Below are 26158 nucleotides of genomic sequence, written 5' to 3'. Positions count from 1 at the left end.
TTCCAAAAGACGGTCATATGATCATTTGGCTAGATTGTCCATCCCTAGTTGGCACATGAAACCCCAAAGGGAGCTGTAGATGATAAGTGCTTTTCATTTATAACTTGTTTAATTTATTAAAAGTGAAATAACTTCTAAATATGTATTTTGGTGATAGCTCTTGAACCACAGGCACATGTGAAGCAAGACAGATGATAAAGATAATTGTGGTAGAGTCAGTAATATCTGGTATGTATGTACAGGTGGTATGTTCATGGGTGTGAGAATGCACAGCGTATATGTGTGTACTCTCCTTATTATCTAAAAATAATATCCAAACATCATCTGTACCACTTTTTGTTAACCCTCAGCTGTAAAAAGCTGATGGAGTATTTCTAAATTGAGATCATTTGTGCGTCTACTTAAAATCTCAAATGTTTTGAAATCTCAGTGATCTTGACCTCAAGGTTATGAGGTCGAGAGCAGGTCAGGTTTTTTGAAAAACCAGTAAATGAAATGACTCAAGAAGGAAGTCAGCTAGGACTTGAACAGTCATACAATAGGTGCATTTACTAAAAATCTTGGACAAGTTTCAGTCCCAGTGGCCTTGACCTCGAGGTCAGAGGTCAACTTGTGATGATTTCATTCATTTTTAATCAAACATAAGCTGAGGGCAGTTTTTACTGACTGCATGTGTTTGATATGCTGCACTGGCAGCTTTATGTTTTTGAACTCTTCATCCATAAAAACATTCACTCAAGCCTCAAAGACCAAGGTCACAAATCATATTTTTGGCGATAACTCAAGAACTTAATTATGACAATATTACACACAGATGTAAAATATGATAAAACGATGAAGCAATGACATTTTATCTCCAAACGTTGAAAAGTCAACAACTGAGGCCTGATAATACTGGCAGAGGCATACAACCATGAGTGAATTAGCAACAGCTTTTTTATGGCGATGGCCTTAGATTCTGGTGATCTTTAGTTATCCTGTGCAGGCAGATCGTTTCACCCACTGATGATACTTGAAATTATGCAAAAACAAAAGCAAAGTTCAAATGTGTCGCTAACCTAGAACGTAATCTAAAACTGTGTCTCTCGAATGGGAACATTTAATATGTCTTTTGATCAAAAGAACATCTAATCTGTCTAAATTGCTGTCAAGAGTTTTCAGTTTGGTTATGCGCATAATTGCACGGTGGAGCAAGTGAAAGTTAATCAGAGGGCTTGCAGTTTTGTGTCAAGTGAAAAGCAGTTGCTCAGAGTAATGCTGATTGGGAATTAGCTTCTACAAGGGTGCATGATGTGGTGGCCTCGCTGATCACGCAACTTTGCGTATTAGTATTTTAAAGAGGTCTTGTGTCCTGATAAATAAATCTGCATTTCTAGATGTTTTTGCCAAAAAAAGTAAATCCTGGTTAATTGAGGTAACCTGCTGTATTAAGTCACTGCCCACTCGTCTAGACAACAGAGGCAGTGCTGAAACTAGATGGCAACAAGCAAATGAGTTTGGAGCGTCGCTATATAAATATTGTAATAACATGACACGTTAACTGGCTAATGGACTCTGAGCTGAACATAGAGTTGGGCATTTTTTAAATAGCCTCCCCCTTTCCTCCTCTCACATGGCCACTTGATCCAGGTGGGACTCTCTGCTAGTATAATAAACTATATGACTCAAGCACATTATTGTTACTGTGTTAAAATGTGCTTACGCTGAAGGATCTTTCTAAAGGTTTTTTTAATTTATCGTGCATCTTATGCAGTAAATACATTAACATGCTGGCACAATCATCGCAAATACATAACATACAATTAAGGGCCCTGAATTTCCAGCCAGAGTCCCTCCTCATTACCATCACCCAGCTTCCACAGTGCACCTCTTAGGTGTTTCAGGCATGTGTATCTGGAAGCAGGCCCAGAGGCAGACCCAAAACACATTGGGGAGGTCTCTTGGCTGACTTCAGAATGGCTTGGATAATGGATGGATGGGTACCTAATACCATTCTTCTCCCTAAGTTTCTAAACCAATAAAAAAAACAGATGAAAAAGACAAGCAAATGTCCCCAGTCCTGTCTGGTTCACAAACTGATGCATGTTGCAGAGGGATGATTCAATTTAGAACGAGCATTCATTTACAAGTCATATTTAAGATACCCGAATGAAACACTGTGTACTTAAATTCAAACATTCATCATTACCTCCACAAAGAGGATCACATGATGGGTTTTGGTTTGCATGTCCGTCCATTAGCAGGAGCTCGGCCAACCTTAGAAGTGATGTAAAGAAGTTATTCTTTTCCACAGTGAGATTGGCAAATCTGACATTTTTTGCTATATCTTTGTGAATTCTGGGATTCGTTTATATGCGTGCTGTGAAGGAATTATCTTGAGCTCTGTTTGAGGTACTGCATGCAGTCTTGGTCTGCTCTTGTTATTACAATTGATTGTAAATGTATGGATTTCTAAAGAAGGCCATGCAAGATTAATTATGCATGTTTTAACAATGTTTAATGCAATTATGCCATTGTAGTTGTTAATTGTTTAAATTATTGCTCTGGAACTCCACAGTTCCCTCACAAATTGGTTAGTCCCATAAATCGGTGTCGTCCTTAAATTTCCCATTCATTTGGCGTCTGCTCTCTCCCTCTCCTCTTTCTTTCCATTCAGCTCCTTTTGTCTCTTTATTTTGTCCAACCATTCCCTGCTTCTGTCTTCCTCCTCTGCTGACAGTTCATTTGTATCTGGTCCTGACATCCCTGACTAACGACCTGCCAGACTGCTCCCCTGCCTAATCTGTTTTCCCTGAATCATCATCTCAAGACGCTCATCAACGTCTTCACGCAGCTACCCATCACGAGGGGAGGGTTTGTCATGCCTACTTAAGGATTTGACTGTCTTCACTCTTTGTTTTGACTTTGTTTGGTTTATTCTGTTTCGAGCTGAGGTTATTAATCTAGAGTGAGGAATTAAGGAAGGAAGAAGTGGTACAGATGCTCCTTTCCCCCCCTTATCATCATCATCAAGTAGAATTATTGTACTGCATTCTGGTGAACGCAGCCTGATGTTTCCAGCTATGCAATGTACAATTCAAATGTATCAAAGCAACATGAGTTGTTTCCATCGTGCTTCTCAGCTATTGCTCTTTGTTTGCTAATCTGCATTACTTATAAATGGCAACCGTCCATGTGCCTGTAAGTTCTATTTGGAGATTAGAAATGTGAAAGAGTGGCCATTCATTGACTATTCAGTAGCGCTAATGATATTCGCAGGATGCTGCCTGATGTACAAGGGTCTTTTTTCTTCTTCTTTGTTCATCTTTGTCTCTTTGTTCAAAGCCATAACAATTTAGATATTACCACCTCAAATTAGCTTCTGAAACATGCTGCTCACTGCATTAATGTTACTCTGTGATTTCAGAGACTCTGGTCCTGGATAATGTAGTGTTTAATCTAGGAACACAAATTCCCTTTAGTTGATGGTGAATTAGACACACAGGTGATGAGGTGGAAAAGGCACATGGGCATCACTCAGAGAGTATCAAAAATTGTTTCTTTTACTTTACGCGATAAAGCTCTCCGTGCCAGTTTATTTTCCACACTCCCCATTAAGTCCACTAAATACCAGCTGTTAATATCCTGAGCCTTAATTGTCAGAGCTAATAGAAATCTTGGCCCTTGGGTCACAGTGAGTGGAGAGATTTAAAGAAAAACATGATTCATGGAAAGGGTGGGAAACCGTAGAGCTCCGCGGGGCTTTCACGGCTTCTCTCTGTGAAAAAGACGACTTTGTGGTTCATGGATCGCGAGTGGCCGGCATCATGCAGCTCCTTCATCTTGCACGTAATGGAGCACGCACGCACACAGCTCATGCACGTGCACATTACAATCTGATCGGCGCATGCACGCAGACGGTCAAAACAACCAAGAAGTGCACGAATCCACTTAGGCGCACACATTTGCCGACACACACACGTAGCCCGCAGCCCCAGCCCCGCTCCTTGGCTTCCATCTGGGTGATTTGTGTCCCGCGATCCAGGCTACTCTGCACGATTGAATAAATCACATCAGGTTGGGAGTGACTCATCGCATGTTGACGGGGCGCCTAATGTCATTTGAAGGTTAGGTGAGCACGAGATTGGGCCTAGCAGCGCCTCCTCTGACACACTTTCACGTTGCGATGTGGTTTTGAGTCTTGATGCAAGCGTGCTATCTCTTTATCTGTCTTTTTTCTTTGTTACGCACACGCACACCCACACACACTCTCATCCACGCAAAACAATCCAAAAACACACTTTGACACACTGTGCCGGCTGACATATTATCCTTCTGTGCAAAACGGGGGCCATCAGTTCAACCCCCCACCCCACCCCCTACATATACCCCCTCCGCCTGTTTGTTTTGTTCTTCATGTTCCATTTCCCCTCCGCATACCCGTGATCCCTCTTGTCACTGTAGTCATTGTCATGCATCCATGCCTGAAAAGCTGCCAACGCACTTCCTGCCTGTCACACACGCACACACAAGCGCACAGTTGCGCGCACATGAATGATAAAACTCAAATAAATAAACTCATGAACACGCTCACCCGCCCGACATCCCCGTCCCTCATACATACATACAGCTGTAACATCTTGGCCTGCTTATCTACCTGCCTGTCTGTCTGCCTCGAGGAAGTAAGATGTGTAATTTCTGTCATAAACCAACAGCAGTGATAAAACAAACTGGCTGCGTTTCCACACTCGGATCCAATACAGGCAAATACACTTACAGCAATCCAAAGCTTTCCTTCCCATTCTCCATCCATATGTGTTAAAGAGCTAATTGTCAGGTTTGTATGGAAGGGTGATGATGGGTGTGAGGTTTTACTTCTGAGGCATGGCCGATGCTGTTATTCACTAGTTAATCCCTTTTCTTAACCAGACACTGACGTGCTCTCTGCCATTTGTTCTTGGCCAGTTGGGGTTCTGGGCTCGACATGCTCCATGCCTCTAATTATTCCTCCCAATGCTGTCAAGTGATAAAATGCTCCGTGACTGAATGTGCCACTAAAGCGCAGATGAAATGTAACGCCCGCCTTCCCAGCTGCGCAAACATAATTTCATAAATTTCCCTTTCTTATTCCAAATATCGTCTGCTTTTTGTGCAGTTCGCTTGAATAAAGAGTGATAGATAATAGTTGCCGTCTGTCCGTATAATTTCACCTCTTTTCTTTCTGCCAAAAACACGCATCCTGCATCCTTTCTCTCTCTCGCTCTGTGTCTTTCCCTCTGAGTGTCTCTCGCTGTGTCCTGCTCTCTGGGCGTGTCTGGCCTTGATAACAAACAAAAAAATATTGTCTAGGTAATACAGAATTCAATTTCACAAGTTTATTCTTCTGTTTAAATTTCTTGTCCCGTATCTGTGAATGCGAATGAATGGAGGAAGCAATCCTATAAAAAAATAAATAAATAAATAAAACACTTCACATCAACCTCACCCTCCATCTCCTGTGTGCACCGTGGTACAGAAGATTTATAAACCCAAAATAAGTCTTGTCAGTCAAACTGCTTTAGAGAGCAGCCACTGTGACTGTGAAAATGATTGGGATTTAATTAATTCCCCTCCACGGCTTATGTAAAGTTCATATTTTCCTGTTTAGACACAGAGTTTGAGAATCAATCAGCTGAGTAATAGAAAAGGTAATAGGCTACGTGGACGGTGACAACAGAGAGCGGCAACCAGCCAGAATATAAACTATGTCACTATTATGTCAAAAACAAGTCTGTGTCACCAAATATTGTTGACCTGCTACTTGTTTGCAGCGCAAAGATGACATCTAAACTTTGCTTACAATTGCATTTATTGACTTAGTGCTGGAGGGGGTGGCATAAATACTCTCCATAAACAAATGTAATCCCCGGGCTGAAGGGGGAATTGTTTAGTGGCTGTAACTGATGCACTCCTAACGTAGACATTCATCCTAATGTTTATAAATTGGCCATTTTATAATATTCCCGGGATCGGGTTGACCTCGTGAAGGTGGAAAGGTGGTATTGTTTGTTTCTTAGCTAGTTTGGTTTCAGATGTAAGCTTTACTGGGAGAATATACATCAGACTGTAGGACAGAGATTGATTTGCAGTTAGGTACATATGTGTTTGGACACCACCACAGTGGATTTTAATCAAGTGCAGACTTTTAGCTTTATTCTAGTGGTTCAACAAATTAACTGTATAATATTTTAAGAATTATAAACATTTATATATACAGTCCACTATTTTCAGAGGCTCAAAAATAAACAGAATATGACTGAGAAAGAGCTGTAGTGCTCAGGTGAGGACTAAAAATAGGATCTGGAAACTTCTATTTGGTAACAAATCAGTTAAGAACAAGGAGGCAGGGGTGTCACTATCCAGCTCTGGATTGGCTGATGTGGTAAACGGGGTCATCTACAAATTGGAAGGTTGGTGAGTCAATTCTTAGCTCCTGCTTAGTATCTTTAGAAGTTGCACCTGGCGCACCCGTTGGATTGTGAATGTTGGGTAAAAGTGCTTAGATACAGCAGACAGTGTGTGCGATATGGAGAATGAGACATGAGGTTTCATTCTTTTAGCACTGCGAGTGGTAAAAGTGAGTAAAAGGCACTTTATACGTACCAGTTCATCATTTTACCATTTAGAATCAAGAGAGGCCTTCAGGAAACACAGAGGGTTTACAACATAATGCACCGACTGGTTACACTGAAGGGCAGGAAGACCAGATCAGACTTTTTCAGAAAAAACCCTTTGGACAGATGAAACCGAGATGAACTTGTACCAGCATGATGGGAAGGGAAAAGTATGGAGAAGGAGAGAACGAGCTTGTGATCTGAAGCATACCACATCATCTGTCAAACATGATGGAAGCAGTTTTACGGCACGGGCATGTATGGCTGCCAGTGGAAATAAGTCACTAGTGTTTACTGATGATGTCACCGCTGGAAGAAGCAGCAGAATAAATTGTGAAGTGTGCAGGAATATACTTCCTGCTCAGATTCAGTCAAATGCTGCAAAAATATTAGGACAGACTCTCACAAGGCACATGGATAAAGACCCAAAGTGGCAAAAAGCCACTCAAGGCAAAAAAAAAAAGAATATTCATCAATGAACAAGTCAGTCACCTGATCTAAACCCCACAGAGCATGCTGTTATGTTGTTAAATCCAAGACTGAAGGTAGGAAGACACCAAAAAAGCAGCAACTGAATGTAGCTGGCAGAGCTCCTCAAGGGAAAAAAATACAGCATTTGGAGACGTTCATGGGTTCTAGACTTCAGCCAGTCATTGCAAAGGATTTTCATCCAATTATTAAAAATAATCCTTATGTTTAAAGTGATTAGTTTGTCTAATTACTTTTGAGCCTGGGGCACTGTGTCTGAAAATGTCTGTAATTCCTAAACAGTTAATACAAAATCTTTCTGAAACCCCTTGAATTAAAGCTGAAAGTGAAACAAAAAAGAGTCGGTGTCCAAAACCTTATGGCCCTAACTGCAATTTTAATAAATCAACTGAATCCCAGATAATCTTGATTGCTCTATTAAAAAGCTACTGATGTGGAGTGGCTGTATTTACATTGTTTAAGTTGCCTAGAAAGAAAGGAGCAACAGCAGAAAACCTAGTAAACAGTTTCTTCATTATCAGCAATCTCTATGACTTTATAAACCAAAAGTGCCCAGTCTGGGAAATCATAGGCTCACAGCCATTATACACACTTCACATGTCAGCTGCAGACAGCTAGATACTTTAATAAGTGTGCACCCTTTCCTCTTTTGGTTTTGATTTAGATGATATTTTATTAAGACCGCCATCCATACGCTGAGTGGCTGGTCTCGTTCATCTGTGCAGTCTCTCAGCACCATTAGCTATCCAATAACATCATTAATAAGGGAGTCAAAAGGCTCGACCATTCTGTGCTTTGAATTTTAGAGACGAAAATGTATTATGGGTGAGAAGTGTGAGCCAGCTCAATAAAATGGGATTTAAATGCATTTTATTGTTTAAAAAAGGGAGAACAATACTCCTTGAATTTCCTTGAAGTCATCATCCGCTGTTGAAGTAATAATATCAACCTGCATCAGGGCCCAGGGAACCTTACTATGCATTCATCTTATATTGCAGTTTTTTTTATCCAGTTCTAGGAGTTGCAGGCAATCTTCTGTTTTATTAAACAGCAATTCTTCCATTTTTTATGTGAAAACAAACACAAAAAACAGGAAATTTTGATTGGTTGATTTTTGCAGACCTCTCTGACATGGCGACTGAGTAAATTGCCTCATTCGCACTTGCAATCAGTTCATTAAACACTATATCTGATTGCACAGACGATTAATAATCTGGGTCTCATTCATGTCTTAATCATTTATTTATTGCCACAGAAGACAATCGACTTTATTAAAATATCATCTTTCGCAAGTTCCATTTAACTGTGGCAAATAAGCAATTGGAAAACGCCTCTAAGGGTTTACAGTCATGATGCATTATTGCTGGCTTTGTAGGGTGTGATGGAACCAGGAGAACAGACACCTACTGTGCCAAAGACACCTTTTATATGAATTACTGTGCTACAAAAATCAAGTTGATTCCACTCAGATTAGCATACCACCGGGTAGCTATTTTAAGTCTAAAATATGGCCATTGGAGGACAGATTAGATACCTAGGTAATCACCTCTTCACAGAGGGGGAATGATCTCTTTTAAGTCTTGTGCTCTGACTTTTCCATTGTCTCACATAAAGCGAGGGGAATGACAAATGCATTCACATGCATATCAGCATTCGTGAATGGCATTCATTAATCATTTATGTCTAATTTTAAGGATTAACAGGTCAGGGCGTGAGGTCTGTTCACATTCAAGTCATTATAATTTTATGGAGACTCCGGGAGAACTGATTGAAAACATTTAGACGTTTAGAAAGCTTCACATTAATGGAAAAAAATGGAGTGTTCGACTGCAGAGATTGGGAAGCGTCTATGCGAGAGACTACCGGCAACCTGGAGTGTTTAATATGTAAGTCAGATCTCTAAGCCTTATCACTCTAAACATAACTTTTTAACAGTATTAAAACACACCCTGAGAAGGCTTGCTTACCATAAAATTATTAGACTTGAAGTGCCCCAGTCTCCTTTTATCTTTAGAGATTAGCCAGACGGTAGCAGCGTGTTTGTTAAATGAAAGTAAACAATTTAGTGTAGCGTTCCACTTTCCAGACTCGGGCCTTGGTATGTGTAGGGAGTTATGGTGTATTGATTACTCTGCGTCTGCCCTATTACCGCCAACTCTCCCTGTGAGCCCCATGTCTGGATGACTCAGTGTTGACAATTGTATTACAGCCTATTATCTTTCAAATCCCAGATCTTGAATTACAGCCTACCAAGGGGTCTGATTTGGAAAGTTGAAATTGGTTGCTGACTTCATACCTGACTTCCTCTCTGTGCTCCATAACTTTCTTTTTTTTGCTGTCCTCCATCACTCCCATAATCCCTCCCTTTACCTTTCACAACATTTTATGTGAAATTTATCAAAGATCTTACGTGTCCACTTAGTTAGGAGCTCCTCTCTACTCCTAAATTATCACCATCTATGTGTTCTCCCAAGACTTTTGTGCACGTTTGTCACTGTTTAACATAAAAAGGTCTTGACAGTTAAGAGTTAAAGGAACTTAAGGAAGTTTTTTTCTTTTTAGCTGTAAATCAACAGCAGACAGGCCAACATGTTATTGGACAGATACTATTTTTTACTTATACTCATATGATTGTTTTTAATTAAAACCTAATAAGTGTGCATTTGCTTGTGTTTCTCAACCCATGCGTCTTTCTGCATTTCTGCAAGTTCTGCCAATGATTTTGCTTTGTACCCCATTTAGCGCCTGCCAGAAAGTCATTAGTGATGTGCAGAGCAAACATGTCCAGCTCTTTGCTGTTTTAATAAGTCTGATGGAGCTTTTATTTTGATGAAACACATAGCTGTTATTGTGACAAAGAAACTAAATGCTGTCGAGCTTAACTGATCTTTGACCTGATCACATCTAGTTGTTTATCCGCCTACAATGCTGTCTTAAAGGCAGGTATTTTTTTATTAGTTTGTTTTTCTGTAAAATTATAAAAGTATAAACCTCTTATAGAGTGCCGCTGTGGTGTGGTGGTCAGCTCTCTGTGGAGTTTGAATATGTGGGTCATCTCCAGGTGCTCTTGCTTCCTTCCACATTAGATTAATTGATGTTTCTGCTGATTGAATGTGAACCTGAATGGTTGTCTGTACTAGCTCTGAGATGTCCAGGGTCTACCCCACCTTTTCCCGTAAAGCTGTTGGGGTAGGCTCCAGCCCCCACCCCCAGAACCTTAAATAGGCAGTTAAAATTGCCTGGATGGATGCGAACACTTATACATTATTAATCTTAGCATTATGTGCTTTAGAAGATGCACCTAAAAGTGACTCTTCTAAGGAGATGGTAATCTTAAGATCCTGTGCTAGAGCTGATTTGGGAATTTAACTCATTTTATCTGTATTGCTATCGCAGTATGAATATGACTTCCTAAACCAGATGGCTTTCATTTCAGTTTGAGCTGTTTGTAATGCCTGTGTATACTGTATGCTTAACAGCTTAACAGCATTCCCATCAGCCTGCTGATCCAATTAAATTGGTTGCAGATTTGGCAGCGTGTTTTTTGTTTTTTTTGACTGAGCCGAGAGTAGCGCAAAGAATTTATAGGAAGATGCTCGCGCTCTAAATTACAGTGAGAAAGCTGAAGAAAAGCTCCCCAAACACAGTAAACCAAGGAAATAAAAGCAGTTTCACACAGAATCTGCACTGATGGCCACTGAGGACAGAAAGCAGCTACAGGGGATTACTAATATTTCTTGCATTGAAGCCAGAGAGCGCCATGCAATATAATGAAGCAGAAAATTAGATATAAAACAGAAACAGAATGCTTATGCAAAAGCAAATGTGAACTTGGCAGAAAAATCTCCCGCTTTATGGCACAAAAGATCACAGGGAGCCCCGTTCACCATCAATTCAGCCACTATAGCGCTGAGCTATGGCAGATTAAATATGGTTAAATATCATTTTGTCTAGAGAGCAGAAAATTCTGTGTGTTGGTTACAGTGAGCTAAAACAAATCTCAACATAAAGTGTTAGATGTCATTCGTATCCATTTAGCCATACCAGCATTTTTTAAAAGTGTGCTCCTCTCCTGCCGTGAATCTTCTAACGCATAGTGGAACGTCTGGTCCCAAAGCTGAGGGTTGCTTGGGCTTGATGGCAAACACTCAGGTGATCGATGTGAAACACTCCAGGCCTCGCTGATATGAACAGAGCTTAGATGGAGTCTCATCTCCATTATCTGCTGCTCTCCTCCTGTTTTTCCCACCTTTCCTGGGTCAGTAATTCAGCCACTCACTGCCGAGTCTCCAGCACTTTGGAGGTGAAACTCTGCAATTAAAAGAAACGTTCATAAGTAATTTGAAGGGATTATTTTTAAAACTTTATAGGGTTTGTTTTGTTTCATTTTATGTGCTTTTTGTTCCTTTAGAAATTCTGCTGGGGTTCAAATGAATTCGATTACCGAGAAGAGATAGACTGTTTCACATTCTAAACATATGCTGGTGCCTGCAATATTCATGGTGTTTTTGGCCTCCGCCAGTCCAAGAATTATTCAGGGCATAAGGTCTCTGGCTCACAAATAAGCTGTTACTGTTGCAGGTCAGACATAATTCTATGAATAATGGAATAAAATTGCCCATTTGTTTTCAACACACTGCAGGAATGCTGCCAGATTGTTTTGATGTATGCAGCTATTAGAAGCTTTGAAACAAAGCTCATGTATCAACCCCAGCTTTCTACACCAAGATATATGGTATGTTAATTTCATGGTCATCTCACAGTGAATTAAACTAGGTGGCTGCTAGAAATGATGTAAGTGACATGTTAGCGCCCCGTGCAAGAGAAATGACTTGGATCCAGTCCATCTGCATTCAGTGAGCAATGTTGTCACCGCAACTAGTGAGTAATTGGAAGAGCTACAATTACAGTTTTCATGTCCACCCCTGCAGAAGCACCAGTATTTCGTGAACAAATAATTCAGTAAATCAATTATCCAATTTTGCTATTACATTTCAGGTGCATAACAAGTCCGTATTCATGACATGCATCATTCGATCACGACGCCTCTCGCCTCCTCCTCTCCGCCTGTCCCGCTCTCACTGAGAACACCGTAATTAAGCAGGAGGCTTTAGAGCTCAGCCTAAATTTACATGGTAACTGATACGAGCATGACTTACTGCCAAAAACACCACATGAAGAGTCCAGCTTATAGAGAATAATCAGTATGCCACTAGAAATGGATTTCATCACAGAGCAACGACCAGACTCAGGCCTAAAGGTTTGAGCATGTTGTAGCCTTTGTCCAGAGTGGCAGGAGGGAAGTCATTAATTAGCACTTTATCATTAGGAAAATCAATATGCAATTTGCAGGAATGTTACTCAATCATAGCCTACTGGAGTCTGTTTTCTCTTTCACAGCGATACCACGCTGGATAAGGGGTGGAGAGGACTTGTCTTTCTTTTTTTACAAATTGTCAGAGATGATTATCACTGCTGACAGCTCTGACTTCATCTGCGTTTTGCAGAGCAGAAAAAATGAAGCCTTTAGAATCGGAGAAACTTTGGTAAATGCCACGTGCCTACTTGAAACTGCACTGATCAACATTTTTAACCAACAGTGTATAAAAAGAGGTCTTTATAAAAGACCCAGAGAGATATATGACACTGCTCCGCAGCTGCCCTCATACCTCAACTCTTTGTCTGAACTTTTTGGGTCTGTTAAATCATCGGATCAATCATATTTTTTTTCCTCAAACTGGCTTCCTCATCACAAAGCAGAGCAGTCACACTGGAAGCTAGCTTTTGAGCTAGCTAAAAGGCTAAACATACACTCTACTGATCTGGACGGTGTTGCCATAAAGCTGCCTGCTTAACTTATGAGATCAGATCAAGCCTGTTAATGCTTGTGGTGCTGTTTTAAGTTGACCTGTCCAGGATGTTTTGATAGAAACGGATCAAAAATGTTGTGAAATACAGTTAATGACTCATCTGTTATTAGTCATATGATTTAATGCAAAATGTACTCAGCTTTCACTCCAGTGGCACATTGTGTGACTTAGTGCAAGTTCATCATGTTAGAAAGTGAAATCATCATTAGAAAAAGTCTTTGAATTGCTGGTCCAATTGCTGGTTGAAGAAGCAATACAATTGAGAAGTTTAAAAAAAGCACCCTTCTTCTCAAACTCTCACAGTATTCTTGTTCCAAGGAATGAAAGCCAAAAAATTTGATTTGTTACTGCTCCCTTCACAGACAACGTAAAACCGCCTCTAACCAGACAGAATGAGAAGTGGAATGTCCCAATGCCCACCTGCGCAATAGTACAAGCACATCACAGTCTCTGTCCTGAGAAAGAGACACCTCACAGGTCATAAACCAGTGTCTTTATTCAGCTCTACCCACAAAACACTGGTCTCAACAGTAAAGAGTCAACTTAAGAAGCCAAATCGGAGACTTACTAAGAAGAAGAAAAGATTAAGATGAGTAAATGAATGCAGAAATTAGAGAAAGGAATCGTGGAAATTAGTATCATGAACAGACAAATATGAATTTGAAGTGTTTTGGTCAAAGAGAGAAACATTTGAGAGACATAAAGATGTGAGAAATGTGGTAGTTGGGGAGTATTTTAGTCATTGTATCAGGTAAGAGAGGTAAGAGGCAGACTTGTGTGCAGGCCACAGGGGCCAGCAAGAGGTGTTGCTTGCAGCCAGGTAAGGCAGGTAACTGCTTGGCCTCCAAACCAGTGGGGGGGCCTGAAAGTTGACAAACTACGGGAGCGGCAATGTTCAAAGTTTGCATAGGGGGATAGACCTGAGCTCCCTGAGGGAGACCGACCTTATTCTACTAGCACCCCTTGCAAATGGTCTGTTTAAACAAAGCTAATGTCAACAAAAAAGCCACTTAATAAAGAGGAGTAGTGAACCTTCTGGGAGCTGAAAAAGAAAGGACAAAAGAGAAGAAGAAGGGGGAAAAATACCCAAGATAGTTTTGAATGGAGAAGAAAATAGTGATAAAAATATTGTGCTAAATAGCTGGTAAGTGCTAATGGTCTCACCTTAAGTGTCAGGGAGAGGCATTTAAACAACATAACTTCCACTAGCATCACATGACAGGAAAATTTAATTACCTAGTGCATCCAGCTTTGTTGACCTGATGTGACTGAGTCAAGTACACACAGCTAGGAGTCAGAATCAGGGGACTAGCAGTTAGCAGTTAGCATAGCTAGCATAGTGGAAGAAAGTAGAAGCTGGTAGTTTGAATATTACTACTTGATAACCAGGTAACTCCATGTTTGTTGTTATTGCCACATTAAACATAATAGTCTCTGCCATTTCAAGAATAATGTTACTGTGGTGGGGCGTGGTCTGCGGTGCCGTGCAGGGAGGGCGGACGCACCTGCACGGCATCCTTAATCACGCCCGCCTAGTTAAAAACACGGGGACTCAGGGGTTTGGGTGTTGTGGTGAGATGTAAATAAAGATGGCTCTGAATGATACTCCGTGGGCCCGCCGTGCCTTATTCTCGCCAAAGTTACCTGTTGCTGTCAGATAATTTATAGCATAATGGTGATGAACACAATAGCATAAGCATGACTGAGGAGGAGGAGGACCCTGATTTTGTTTGGGCCTAAGCAAGTCAGATTTTGAGAAGTAACAAAGTCATTCTTCAGGTTGTGCAGCTAGGATGATCTCACTCAAAAACTTCAAAAAAAATCTGGAAATATGTCAAGGATAGAGTGTGAGAGTGTGCTATGTGTGTATGGTTGTAATTCATTACCAGTTCATTGATGTGGTTTAAAGTCGGTTGTCTCTGCTTGAATTTGTTGTTAATGAAATAGCAAAGTGAGCTGAGCCAAATACCCCCTTGTCAAGGTTGGTTGCCCCTCCAGTCCATATGCTTTGGCACAGTCTCTGATAAGTGGGATCAAAAACAAGAAAGGCTATCAGTCTGCTTTCCAGTGCAGTGCCATACCCTGTGCATGCTGCTTGACTGGAGCAATTTTCCCTCTGCAAAAAAAAGTAAACATTGGCAGATTACTGCAACAAAATGACGGCTAGTGAGCCAAAGGCATGCAAAGCTAAAATTGCTGCAAATGGATGATTCTTGGATGAAATAAAAATTTGAGAAACAAACAAAAAGAAAGAAAAAACACACAAATGAATTGTTTCTGAACTTACCAATTGTTTCTGAATACCATATCAAGTCATTTGACACATAAAATTTTGAGTTTTCGTTAATTTTTCTGGTTGACCATGAAGTTTTGAGGTAATATTTCAGGACAGAAAAACTGTCTCCATTCATAAAGGTGACACAAATAAGGGGGGTAAAAATCCTGATTTTATCCTTCTACAGGATGTGAAGATTTTCTGTTTGATAGCAGATTTGAAACATGAACTTTACTGGTTGCCAGTGTTTCAGTGTGATGTTGTGTTGCTCTCAAAAAGCCAAAAATTATTTATTCAGACTGTATTTCTGCTTAGTAAGAGTCGAAACATTTAATCTACTTGTTCGACAGTCCTTAAAACTCATTTAATTTATGTAGAAGCCGGTGAGTCAGTGAACGTGTGACTGCGATTCATTGTTCTGACTCATTTGCCATTATTGCTGCATTCCTGTCTGCTGCCAGTGACCGGTACTTCTCAACTTCAGCAAACTCCATTAATTTTAATGCCACTTTTAACTTCTTTTAAGAAGTTTTTCAAACAGACAAAATGTTCAGATGACTCCAGCTCATTGAAATGCTGAGACCTTTGTTATTCAGCATCTGAAAAAAAGTGACAATATTGAAGCAGCACTCATTCCTTAACATTCCCTGCACAGCATGCATACAAAAGTCTCTATATAGCCAAACTTGCATTTGAAAGGCTTATCTAACAACTTCACATTTCTGGTAGAGATATCGGCGTTTCAGTAACACGGTGTTGTACCACATGCAGCAGAGATGCATCCCAAATCAGCGGAGATCCCTGGTGCCTAAAGAATCGATATAATCTCAGCGTTTCTGTTCCGTTTAGGGAGATGTGATCAATGAGAGAGGACTTGAAGGATGCTGACTGACTTAAAGAAGTTTTTGATTCAATTCCGTATTCACTTATCGGTTTCATACAAGTTTTCATTGCAAAGGAATATGTCTGTGCATGGACACGGATGGCAGAGAAGGAGGAGTAGGATTCTTGACAGGGTGTCCACCTATAAGCACCATCAACCCTCCTGGGATCTCATTATTCGCTGACTTCATTGTTATGAACACTGAGTAGTCACACATTTGGGTATTTTTGTAGGTGTGTGTGTGTGTGCATATGTGCATGTATGAATGGTCCAGTTATGTGAAAAGACCAAAAAAGAAGAGAAAGAGGAATCGTTGAAAGCCAAAGGATATGAAAAACCATCTAAAATGATGAAAGAGAAACTAAGAGAATAAAAAAGGAGTTGCACATAAAGGGTAGATAAGACAGGGGCGACTAGATTGGGAGGGTTTTCAGAGGGAAAAGGGTGAGAATTGAGGAGGTGAAGCAACAGTTTTTGGTTGGTTGGCTCGGGTCCCGACTGCTGATTGATCTCCAGGTGACAGCCGGTGTCAGGGGCCCTCGGCCAGGCTGTCATTCCCTTGCACTCTTACACCCTCGCAAACCCCCCCCCCCCCCCCTCTCATCTTCGCTCTGTCGCTCTCTCTCTCCCGCCAGTGCATTTTAAGCTCTCACTTGTGCCAACTAATCTCTCACCTTCTTCCCTCTCCATTGATTCAACCTCTAGCTCTCTCGCTCTTTTTCTCTCTCTCTTTGCTCCTCATCATCATTCTGTTCGGCCGGCCTTTTCACCCCCTCGGTGGTGACAGTTGGTTTCTCTACTGCTCTCCTCTACCCTCCAGCTCTGCCTTTTTTGTTCTCCCACTGCTGGGAACCAAATGCTAAGCACTGCCCATTTCACACCAACTATTTGCCATGCAAGATGTGCTCGCATGCAGGGCTTTAGTGTGTGCTTGTGCGTCCCCGTAACACGTATCCAAAAACATGTGTTATGGGGAGAAAACCCATAATATAACTCAATAACGGCTCGGGGTTACGTTAGGCAAGCCTGTGTAATGTCCTCTGAAGTCATGGGATCACAACTCCCCGTCTGTCTGTGTGTTTGAATTTGCATGTGCAAAGTGTCAGCGTCTGTGCCCTGAAAGCCCACAAATGCTGCACACCAGTTTTCTTCAGACACTGCCTCGGGATATTTTTGTGACCTTGGTCTTCAGTGACTACGTGTGTGTTTGCTGCTCAATTATAGGGATTTCATTTTCCTGTGTGTGGGCATGCTCATGCGCTCTCCAGTTTGTTTTTGTGCGTGTGTATGCACATGCATGCAATCAGGAACCCTTGAGGGGCATGTTTAATGATAGGCTCGTTTGCACAGCTCTGACTCTAATGATCTATTAAAGTACACTTAACCAGTAATTATATGGACAGTCCCCAAAGGCTTATGAGGCCCCAAAAGGGCCTGCTGAAGATGGAAGAAAAGCCCATGTATTTAATGGAATGCATGGGAATCGATAATGCTGCGGCTTTAAATTTTGTTTTACGTTTCTAAAGATATTAATGAATGAATAAATAAAGAATAGGTTCAAAGGAGACTTTTCTCCTGCCATGATTACATGCAATGTTAAACTTGAGACAGGGATTAAGTATTCCTCAGGCTTTGCGGAGGAACATGTAATCCCTGTCTTAGCTCTCCTCTTCTTCCCCTGGACTTGCAGGACTGTATATTTAGTTCCAGCCTTGCAATTAAATCCACTTTTACAGTATGACCATTTTACATTGTATGTATTCAAAAGTCAAACGCAAACTTATGAGAGCCAGGCTGATAATTTCTCTGAGTTAAATGTTTTGAAATTCAATAGATACTAAAGATCAGGCAGTCTCTTTCCTAACAAGACCATTAGACCATTATTCTACTCATTAACAGGATTGTCTCCTGAAGTTCAAGAGCAGCTAGAAGCCCCTTAAACTTCAGTGCTACATCCTCTAATAAGGCGATTTTAAATGTGTTTCACGCTCTGCAACTTGAAAGTCATACTGGGCCAGGATGAATAACAATCCAGTCAGGGTGGAATTAAGCAAATAAAGTGTGCTTGCATAGTGATGGAAATGCAGGACTGTAAACACAAACTGCAGGAGCTGTCTTCAGTTAGTGTGTTAACAAAAGCATTCAACAAACACTTCACCGCACACAACAGCCAAACAACACCCTGCTATCTCCTCTGCTTATGTTATTTCACCGTGTAGTTTTGTAAACAAACATTTGAAAAAGCTGTATTTCTTGAAGGAGAAGTCAAACTCTCTAAATATTGTTATAGTCCATATCCATCCACTTTCATGGTATAGATTCAACAAGGTGCTGAAAACATTCGTCAAAGGTTTTGGTCCATATCGACGTGGCAGCAGCACACGACTGCTCCACATTTGTCAGCTGCGCATCCATGAATTTCCAGGTTCTGTTCATCCAAAAGGTGCTCTGTTAGATCAGGTGACTGTGGAGGCCGTTTCAGTAAAGTGAGCTTATTTTCATGTTCGAGAAAATCGTTTGAGATGATCTGAGCTTTTTAAAGTCATGTTTTTTTGCAGGAAGCAGCCATCAGAATTCAAATGCTGATTCTTCCATCAGGCCAGGCAACGTTTATCGAAGCTTCTGTTGTCCAGTTTTAGTGAGTCCATGTAAACTGTTGTGGCACAAAGGCGATCGAGTTGGGAGTTCGCCTTGTAATCGGAAGGCTGCCGGTTCGAGCCCCGGCTCCGACAGTCTCGGTCGTTGTGTCCTTGGGCAAGACACTTCACCCGTTGCCTACTGGTGGTGGTCAGAGGGCCCGGTGGCGCCAGTGTCCAGCAGCCTCGCCTCTGTCAGTGCGCCCCAGGGTGGCTGTGGCTGCAATGTAGCTTGCCATCACCAGTGTGTGAATGGGTGGATGACTGGTTGTGTAAAGCGCTTTGGGGTCCTTAGGGACTAGTAAAAGCGCTATACAAATACAGGCCATTTACCACCCTATGTGGTCTTCTGCTGCTGTATCCCATCTGCTGCCAGGTTTGATGTGTTGTATGTTCAGAGATGCTCTTCTGCATACTGTGATTCTAAGGAGTCACTATTTTAGTTACCTTCCTTTCAGCTGACCTCTGGAATCAACCACTTTCACCCAGTGAGTTTCCACCACAGGATATTTCCTCTTTCTCTGGTCTTACTTTGCAAACCCTGAACATGATTATGTTGGAAAATCCCAGCACTTTCTGAAATACCAGCTTGTCTGGCACCAGCAACATTCAAAGTCACTTAAATGACCCATCTTCCCCCATTTTGATCCTTATTTTTAACTTCTGCAGGTCATCCTGACCTGGTCTACATATATGTAAATGCACTGAATTCCTGCCATGTGATTGGTTGATAGCTATTTGTGTTAATGAGCAGCTGATCGGTATATACCTGATAAACCATCTTATCATATTCCTAACGAGAATGATTCCCTACTACAGTTAAACTTTATGGAAGCTGTTGCTCACAGTTATGATTTCTGCTGCCCGAGACTGAACTTTAACATCATCAGTCTGATGATTTTTTTTCTCCAGCTGTAGAAATGAAAAAAATGTAAGATGACGTACATGTAATGAGTTTTATTTGTCAGGAGGTAGAAATAAAGATGTTTCAGAACATTGTTATTCATGGTTCACCCTCTAAAGAGTTAAGCTCTCACTTTTATTATCAGTGTTTATCAGTGTTGCTTGTTTTTATCATCCGCCTCTTCCGTACACCAGCATAACAAAACATTTGGGATTTCCTGGTTCATGGAAGGTTGGTAATAGGAATAATCAGCCTTCCACTTAAAGGTTAAATATACTCCATCTTCCTTCCCTGAAGTGTGTCTCTGTCATTGCAGTCAACCACCAGTGTCTTCAGAGTGGAGTGATTCATGCTGGTTCTTCTCTTGGTCTAAGAGCTTTTTTCCACCTACCTTCTTATCAGTTATTTAATTCACTGGCCTATTCACTCTTTTTTTGTCTGAATGTCCATTATCTGATTTTCCTAATCCCCTCTCATCCATTTTACCATTTTTCATTTTGCTGTTATTCTGCGCTTCAGAATTTGTAAGCTTTGATCTCCCCGGAGCCCATAAAGCTTTTTGTTTTTTCATTTATTTGTTTATTTATGCTTGTTTGTTTTTTAAGAAGATTTTTACCAAATCCTGATGCCACACATGAGCTGAGTTACTACATAGCAGGAGGTTGCCTCAAGGGATATAGTTAGCAGCTTTTATCATTATTTTTGATTGGCACGTAGTTGTTTGCCCACTGCTGTTGCCTTCTTGCATTTACATACATATTTTGCTCTTTTATTTCTATTTACTTGCAGTGTATTTACTATTTCTACAGACACCATATGGCCATTTGTTCCCAGTGTCACATGCTGCCGCACCCACTCACCATCCCCTCAAACTTCTCTTATCTTCACACTTGTCTTGGTGGCAGGCACAGAGGTAGACTGGGCTTGGTCTGGCTGTCACAAGTTAGATGGCACAAAGGGCTGGAAGGTGAAGGCTGCCACCTGAGGTGGGGTACTGGGTTTTGACACCTCTATTAACCTTCAGGAGACATCCATCCTCAGTCACGCCCCCACCTTCTCTCTCCCCCCTGTTCTTCCTCAGCTCCGTCTCACCCTGCCCCCTGTCTCGTATTCCCCAGGCAGCCGGAAAACAACTTGTCCCTGGAGCAAAAGAGCCAAATAACAAACGACTTGTGTTTTCCTCTCCTCCCAACCTGGATGATTTCAATATGTCATGGATTTCTATCTCAATTATTGGTCTCTGTGACCTTTGTTGTTTTCCCCGAGTCTTTCTCTGTCTGTCTGTCTCTCTAATTGTAACCCATTAGCTTTGCAGTCTGGCAGTCATACCTGTACATTTTTACAGCCAGTGGGAGAAAAAATCCATGGGTGTTGTGCAGCGCTGCTCGGTAAAATTGTGGCTCTGAACAAATTGCTGCAGCTTTCTCATGTCAATCAACCGGAATAATTGTAGTTAATGAAATGTGAATCGGACAGATTAAATCGGATGTAAAATTGCTGAGTGAACAGATGCCCTTTTTTACCTTGACAATAATTCAATATATCATTGGTGTAATTTAAACAGATTATGGTAGACTGCAGCAGGGTATGACAGCTCATGGCTAAGCGGAGCCCATAATCTTGTGCCTTACTCTCTTTTCTCCCTATAGGAATTCTCTTTACTCCGACTGGACGACGTGGCGGACCAGCGAGTCAACATAGTTGGTTTTTCCGTCTTCAACAAAACTCATCCCTTCTTCCAGGATTTTGCGCTAAGCCTCAACCGCTCCTGGCAAGAGAACTGTGACCACGCACCCTTCGCCGGCACACCGGTTAGTTCACACAACACAAATACATGACGTTATTTACAGTGAAGACCGAAGTTACAGGAAGAATAATTCAGTCCAAATTAAAAGATAATTAGTTGTTCCGGCATACTTCTCTATCACAAACTTACCAATTAAAACACTGAAGTCGCAGAAACCTCCAAAATACTAGGAGAAATATACAGGGATAGCATTTACTCAGGTAAGTGCTGTAATTTCAGGTGTTGCTGTAGGCCATTGTTGTTTCCCAGACAGCTCATTAGCAGCATTTGGCGCCCTCCTTATTACCTTTAGAATGGCATCTTCCTTGTTGAATTTTCTTCAGAAGAAATGCACACAGGAAAAGCTACTTACCTTCACAGCATCCCCCCTTAAATCAGCCACTGTTCTCATCTAAATGGTCTCTGTAGCTCAACATTTAAAATAGTGTGCACTACCTGTGTGAATGAGTGACTACAAAAAAAGCCTTGTTGCGTATGTGTAAACTGAAGGTGATTGCAGATTTGTTTAAATCTCATGCCGGCTCAGCAGGGCCACAAAATAGCGAAGCACATGCTTGAACATGTCGTACTATTATTATTATTACTACACTCTGACATATTTTACGACATGGCTTATCGAGTTTTCTTTACATCAGACTCACTAAATACAGTGTTGTAAATGCCCTGCACAAACATGAGCGCTATCTGTTTGTGGTTTAGCGCCTGTTTATGAGACTAAAATTTATGACTATTCTCTGACTACCCAGTAATCCCTCTTAAAGCTAGACACTCTCCCACATTTGCTCAATAGTGTCTCTCATTAAAAGCAACTTCTCAGAGTAAGTAGTACAAGTGCACCAGCTATTAGACTACACTTCTGCTCTTGGATAATAGTAAAAAAAACCCCAAAAGCTTAATGCAGAATTTTTTACCGGCAAAAGATGAATATACGTCACATTACACTGTTGATATAACAAATCAAAGTTTTGATTTTCATCATTTATTAGCTTTGAAGTAAAACAAAGAGGTTTCTTCCTGTTAAAGGGGAGTTTTTTCTTCCCACTGTTGCTAACTGCTTGCTCATACAGGGTTACCTGATTGTTGTTCTTTTTGCTTGGTTTAACATTGTAGGGTTTTGTAGCCTAAATCATAAAGCCCCTTGAGGTAACAGTTGTTGTTAATTGGGATTATGTAAATAAAGTTTAACTGAATTAAATAATTTTATGTATTTTTACATCTTAAACAAAAAAAACCCTTAAAGACAATATTAAAAAGTGATGTAATTTATATATCTGAATTCAATATATTCTCAATATTGAGAAAAGCTGTAATGCAGGTTTGTTTTCATCCTTGTAAATGTTTTTTTTTTAATAAAAATAACCCACCTGAGTGCAAAAAGACTGCCACTACTGCAGATTTATGTTTGCTCGGGGGCTTCATTAGGAGCCAGATATTCAGTAAAGTCAGATTAATGAATGAATCCCCTCTGTTTGAAGTGAAGAGACATTAAAAAATGAAACAAACACTCATCACCCCGTTTTTGCTTCACAAAAATTGGATGGTGAAATAGGTTAAGAACAGTTTGAACTAGCATTAAAAATGCTTCTGTGTGCAGTGGGTCACTCACTAAGCTTGCAGCAATTAGGACTTGTGGCTAATTAGCTAATAACCAGAGAGACTAAAGGCTGATGGGAGCAAGAACATGATTAACCCATTTAAACATGCACATGCGTAATATGCTGTCTTTTTAAACGTTCTCTTATAAACAACAAATGCAGCCGCTGACCTATATGTGTGTTAGATTGCACTGATGCATTTAAAGATAAAGGCTTGCACCACATCATCTGAGGAAATGTAGGCAGATAGGTTGAAAGTTTATAAGAGAAGAAGGTTTCATGGGAGACAAATTGTGCTGCATTCAAACATCTCGCAATTGATATTTATAGTCTCACATCAGTATTGATTAAAGTAACCGCACATAGAATTTTTCATTAGAGAGTGCAGCTCATTTATATACAAACAGAGTATAACTAGAAGAAGCCTACAGGTCCAAACTGTCAAAACAGCATTCATGAGTTGGACTGTTAGGTACTGAGGTAGACCATAAAACCCCACTTCAATATTTACAGGTTTAGAAATCAAGACCAAGTTTGTTCCTTTAGGTCTGAAGTCATCATTTGCATTGGGAAATTACAAAAAAAAGGAAAAAATTCATGACAGCTGCCTTCAAAGCGTGGAAATGCAATAATTCTGTGTGTTATTGGCTAAGACATTAAAAAAAGCACAGATTTCAGAAGCTGCTGATATGTTCTGTTGTTCAGCTCATGTAATTATAGCCTGCTGATTAAAGTTACTCTTAAAGAATAAAGAGAAAAGAAAGATGTGGTAAAAAAAAGTGAGAGAAACAAGATTGATACATGGGCGCTGTTTGTAAAGTGAAACATGTTGAATTTAACAGCAACATTTTTCCACATTTAGCTCAAAACCTTACAAAAACATGTTTTTTCGAGTCATTTTTTACAACATTTAGTAAAATATTTGTAACTTTTCATATTTAAAACACAATTATAAATGTTAAATCTAAATGTTAAATCTAAATATTATATTTAAATCTAAATGTTAAATGTTAAATCTAAATGTTACACGAAACTAAATATTTAGCTAACATGTACGGATCAACGAAAATACCAAAATAAAAGCTTTATGAAATGTTGACTAAATATTTAGTTTCCTGTAACATTTAGATTTAACATTTAGATTTAAATATAATTTTTAGATTTAATATTTAAGATTGTGTTTTAAATATGAAAAGTTACAAATTTACTAAATATTTTTTTAAAAATGACTTGAAAACACGTTTTTGTAAGGTTTCGCACTAAATGTGGAAAAATGTTGCCGTTAATTTCAGCATGTTTCACTTTACAAACGGCGCCTCATAGATACACAGATGGGTAAATGCCAACATATTATTAGCTTTACATCAAATTCACAGTACAGTTCCTTGTACAACAATATAAATGGAGACGAACTGAGGAAACATGAGTATGTGTAGCAACAATATTGTCTTCTGTACACAATTGCAGCACTAAAGTCTTCTCCTGTAAAGTAAAGGCTCACAAAATTGAAGATATTTATAGATACGAGTGTAATACATTCACATTGTCATGTTGAGTTAGCAGCCTGGCCTTGGTTCCCACCACAAAGATAAGTCGAACTTAAACAGCATAAACCTGCAGCTGTAATATCCTCACAGTCTCAAAGAGCCAGCTCACCGCAAACTCAACTTTAATTCTTTATATTTGGCCTGAAGCTGCTGAACCACACCATCCAATCATATCACTCTACAGATGATGGTGCTTGTAACAGCATGACAAGATGATCATTGATACATTAATTACATCCCCATCAGGTGATCTGCAGTGTTAGCTTTTTAGTTTTTTGGAGGGTGGGAGGATAGGTGTAGATAGTAAAAGTAATATAATTGTGAAACAACTCACAAGAAAATGTTTGTGCATTGTTTAATTTTTATTTAATTTTATTTTTTGAAAGATGTAAAATGTAGGAGGCAATCCTGGGGTGAACGGTGCCTTTAATTCACCAAAAGCATTTGTCAATTCAAGGCTGTGTAATGCATCAGAGTTGTGCTGTTTAATGGCTGTTTAGTTCTGTTTGGCCTCCCAGATTTACTGCGCAGCACCATCCCCCTCAGCCTTCTATCAGCATCAGTTTAATCTGTAGTTCCATTACACAGATGTACAGCACTGAGGCTTGGGATTTTACTGAGAATCTAATGCAAAGCAGCGTGCATTTTAATAAAACGTACATAGCAGGATGCTGTTGCGGTGAGTTTGAGGCTGTTTGTACAGAGGAGATGAGAGGAAAAGCTGCTTCTCCCACTGTTTTTTGGCCCAGACTGAGAGAGGCAGGCAGTAATTGGAATGGTCAGGGTGTGCCAGCTTCATTGGGGATAAGAGCAGGAAGGACAGAGTCTCTCCGAGAGATGGAGGGAGAGAGAGATGATTTTCAACGCTGTCAGCAGATCAGAGTCTTTCTAATGATCTAATGGAATAATCTTGTTGCCACACGAGGGATTGGTTAACCCCTCGCTAACCACTAACCGCTGATATGTTACGCTTGTAGTTTGTGTGCTTTGGGTTTTTGCAGCTTTGTGTGTGTGTGTGTGTGTGTGTGTGTGTGTGTGTGTGTGTGTGTGTGTGTGTGTGTGTGTGTGTGTGTGTGTGTGTGTGTGTGTGTGTGTGTGTGAGTATGCATAATACATTCACCTGCCTCCTTCCCTCTGCCTCTGCAGCTCTCGTCAGCTTTGCTCTTTGATGCGGTATACGCTGTGGTGGCGGCGGTCCAGGAGTTGAACCGTAGCCAGAACGTCGGAGCCACTCAGCTCTCCTGCAAGTCCTCCAAGATCTGGGAGCACGGCACCAGCCTCATGAATTACCTGAGGATGGTAAGGCTGCTTCTGCTGGAGAATGATTGAGATTACAAGACTGTCCAAGCTTAGTTTCAAGGAATGCTTGAAAATTTTGGAAAAATCTGGATTTTTTTCTTTCCTAGAGTTATGAAAGGGCATTGGTACGGTCATCAGTCAGCTATGTGGCTCTGACCAATAATTTAACAAAATTCATGTACCAGCACCTCTAATATTCACTTTTATCTGCTGTCAGTAAA

At 40.5% G+C, this 26158-nt stretch overlaps 1 protein-coding gene across 3 annotated transcripts in view; it reads left to right on the top strand.

Annotated features, from left to right (window-relative positions):
- Positions 1 to 26158, top strand: part of grik4 (glutamate receptor, ionotropic, kainate 4) — a 362487-nt gene that overhangs the window by 276702 nt on the left and 59627 nt on the right. For all 3 annotated transcript variants that reach the window (XM_076873193.1, XM_004543748.3, XM_076873194.1), the window contains exons 9-10: positions 21339 to 21500; positions 25785 to 25937. In XM_076873193.1, coding sequence (XP_076729308.1) covers positions 21339 to 21500; positions 25785 to 25937 — 315 coding nt within the window. The remainder of the gene's footprint in view (positions 1 to 21338; positions 21501 to 25784; positions 25938 to 26158) is intronic.

The sequence above is a fragment of the Maylandia zebra genome, linkage group LG14 (genome assembly GCF_041146795.1).
Source record: "Maylandia zebra isolate NMK-2024a linkage group LG14, Mzebra_GT3a, whole genome shotgun sequence".
Taxonomy (NCBI): Eukaryota; Metazoa; Chordata; class Actinopteri; order Cichliformes; family Cichlidae; genus Maylandia; species Maylandia zebra.
The sequence above is the reverse complement of the archived record's forward strand: the minus strand, read 5'-3'. Positions and strand labels throughout refer to the sequence as shown.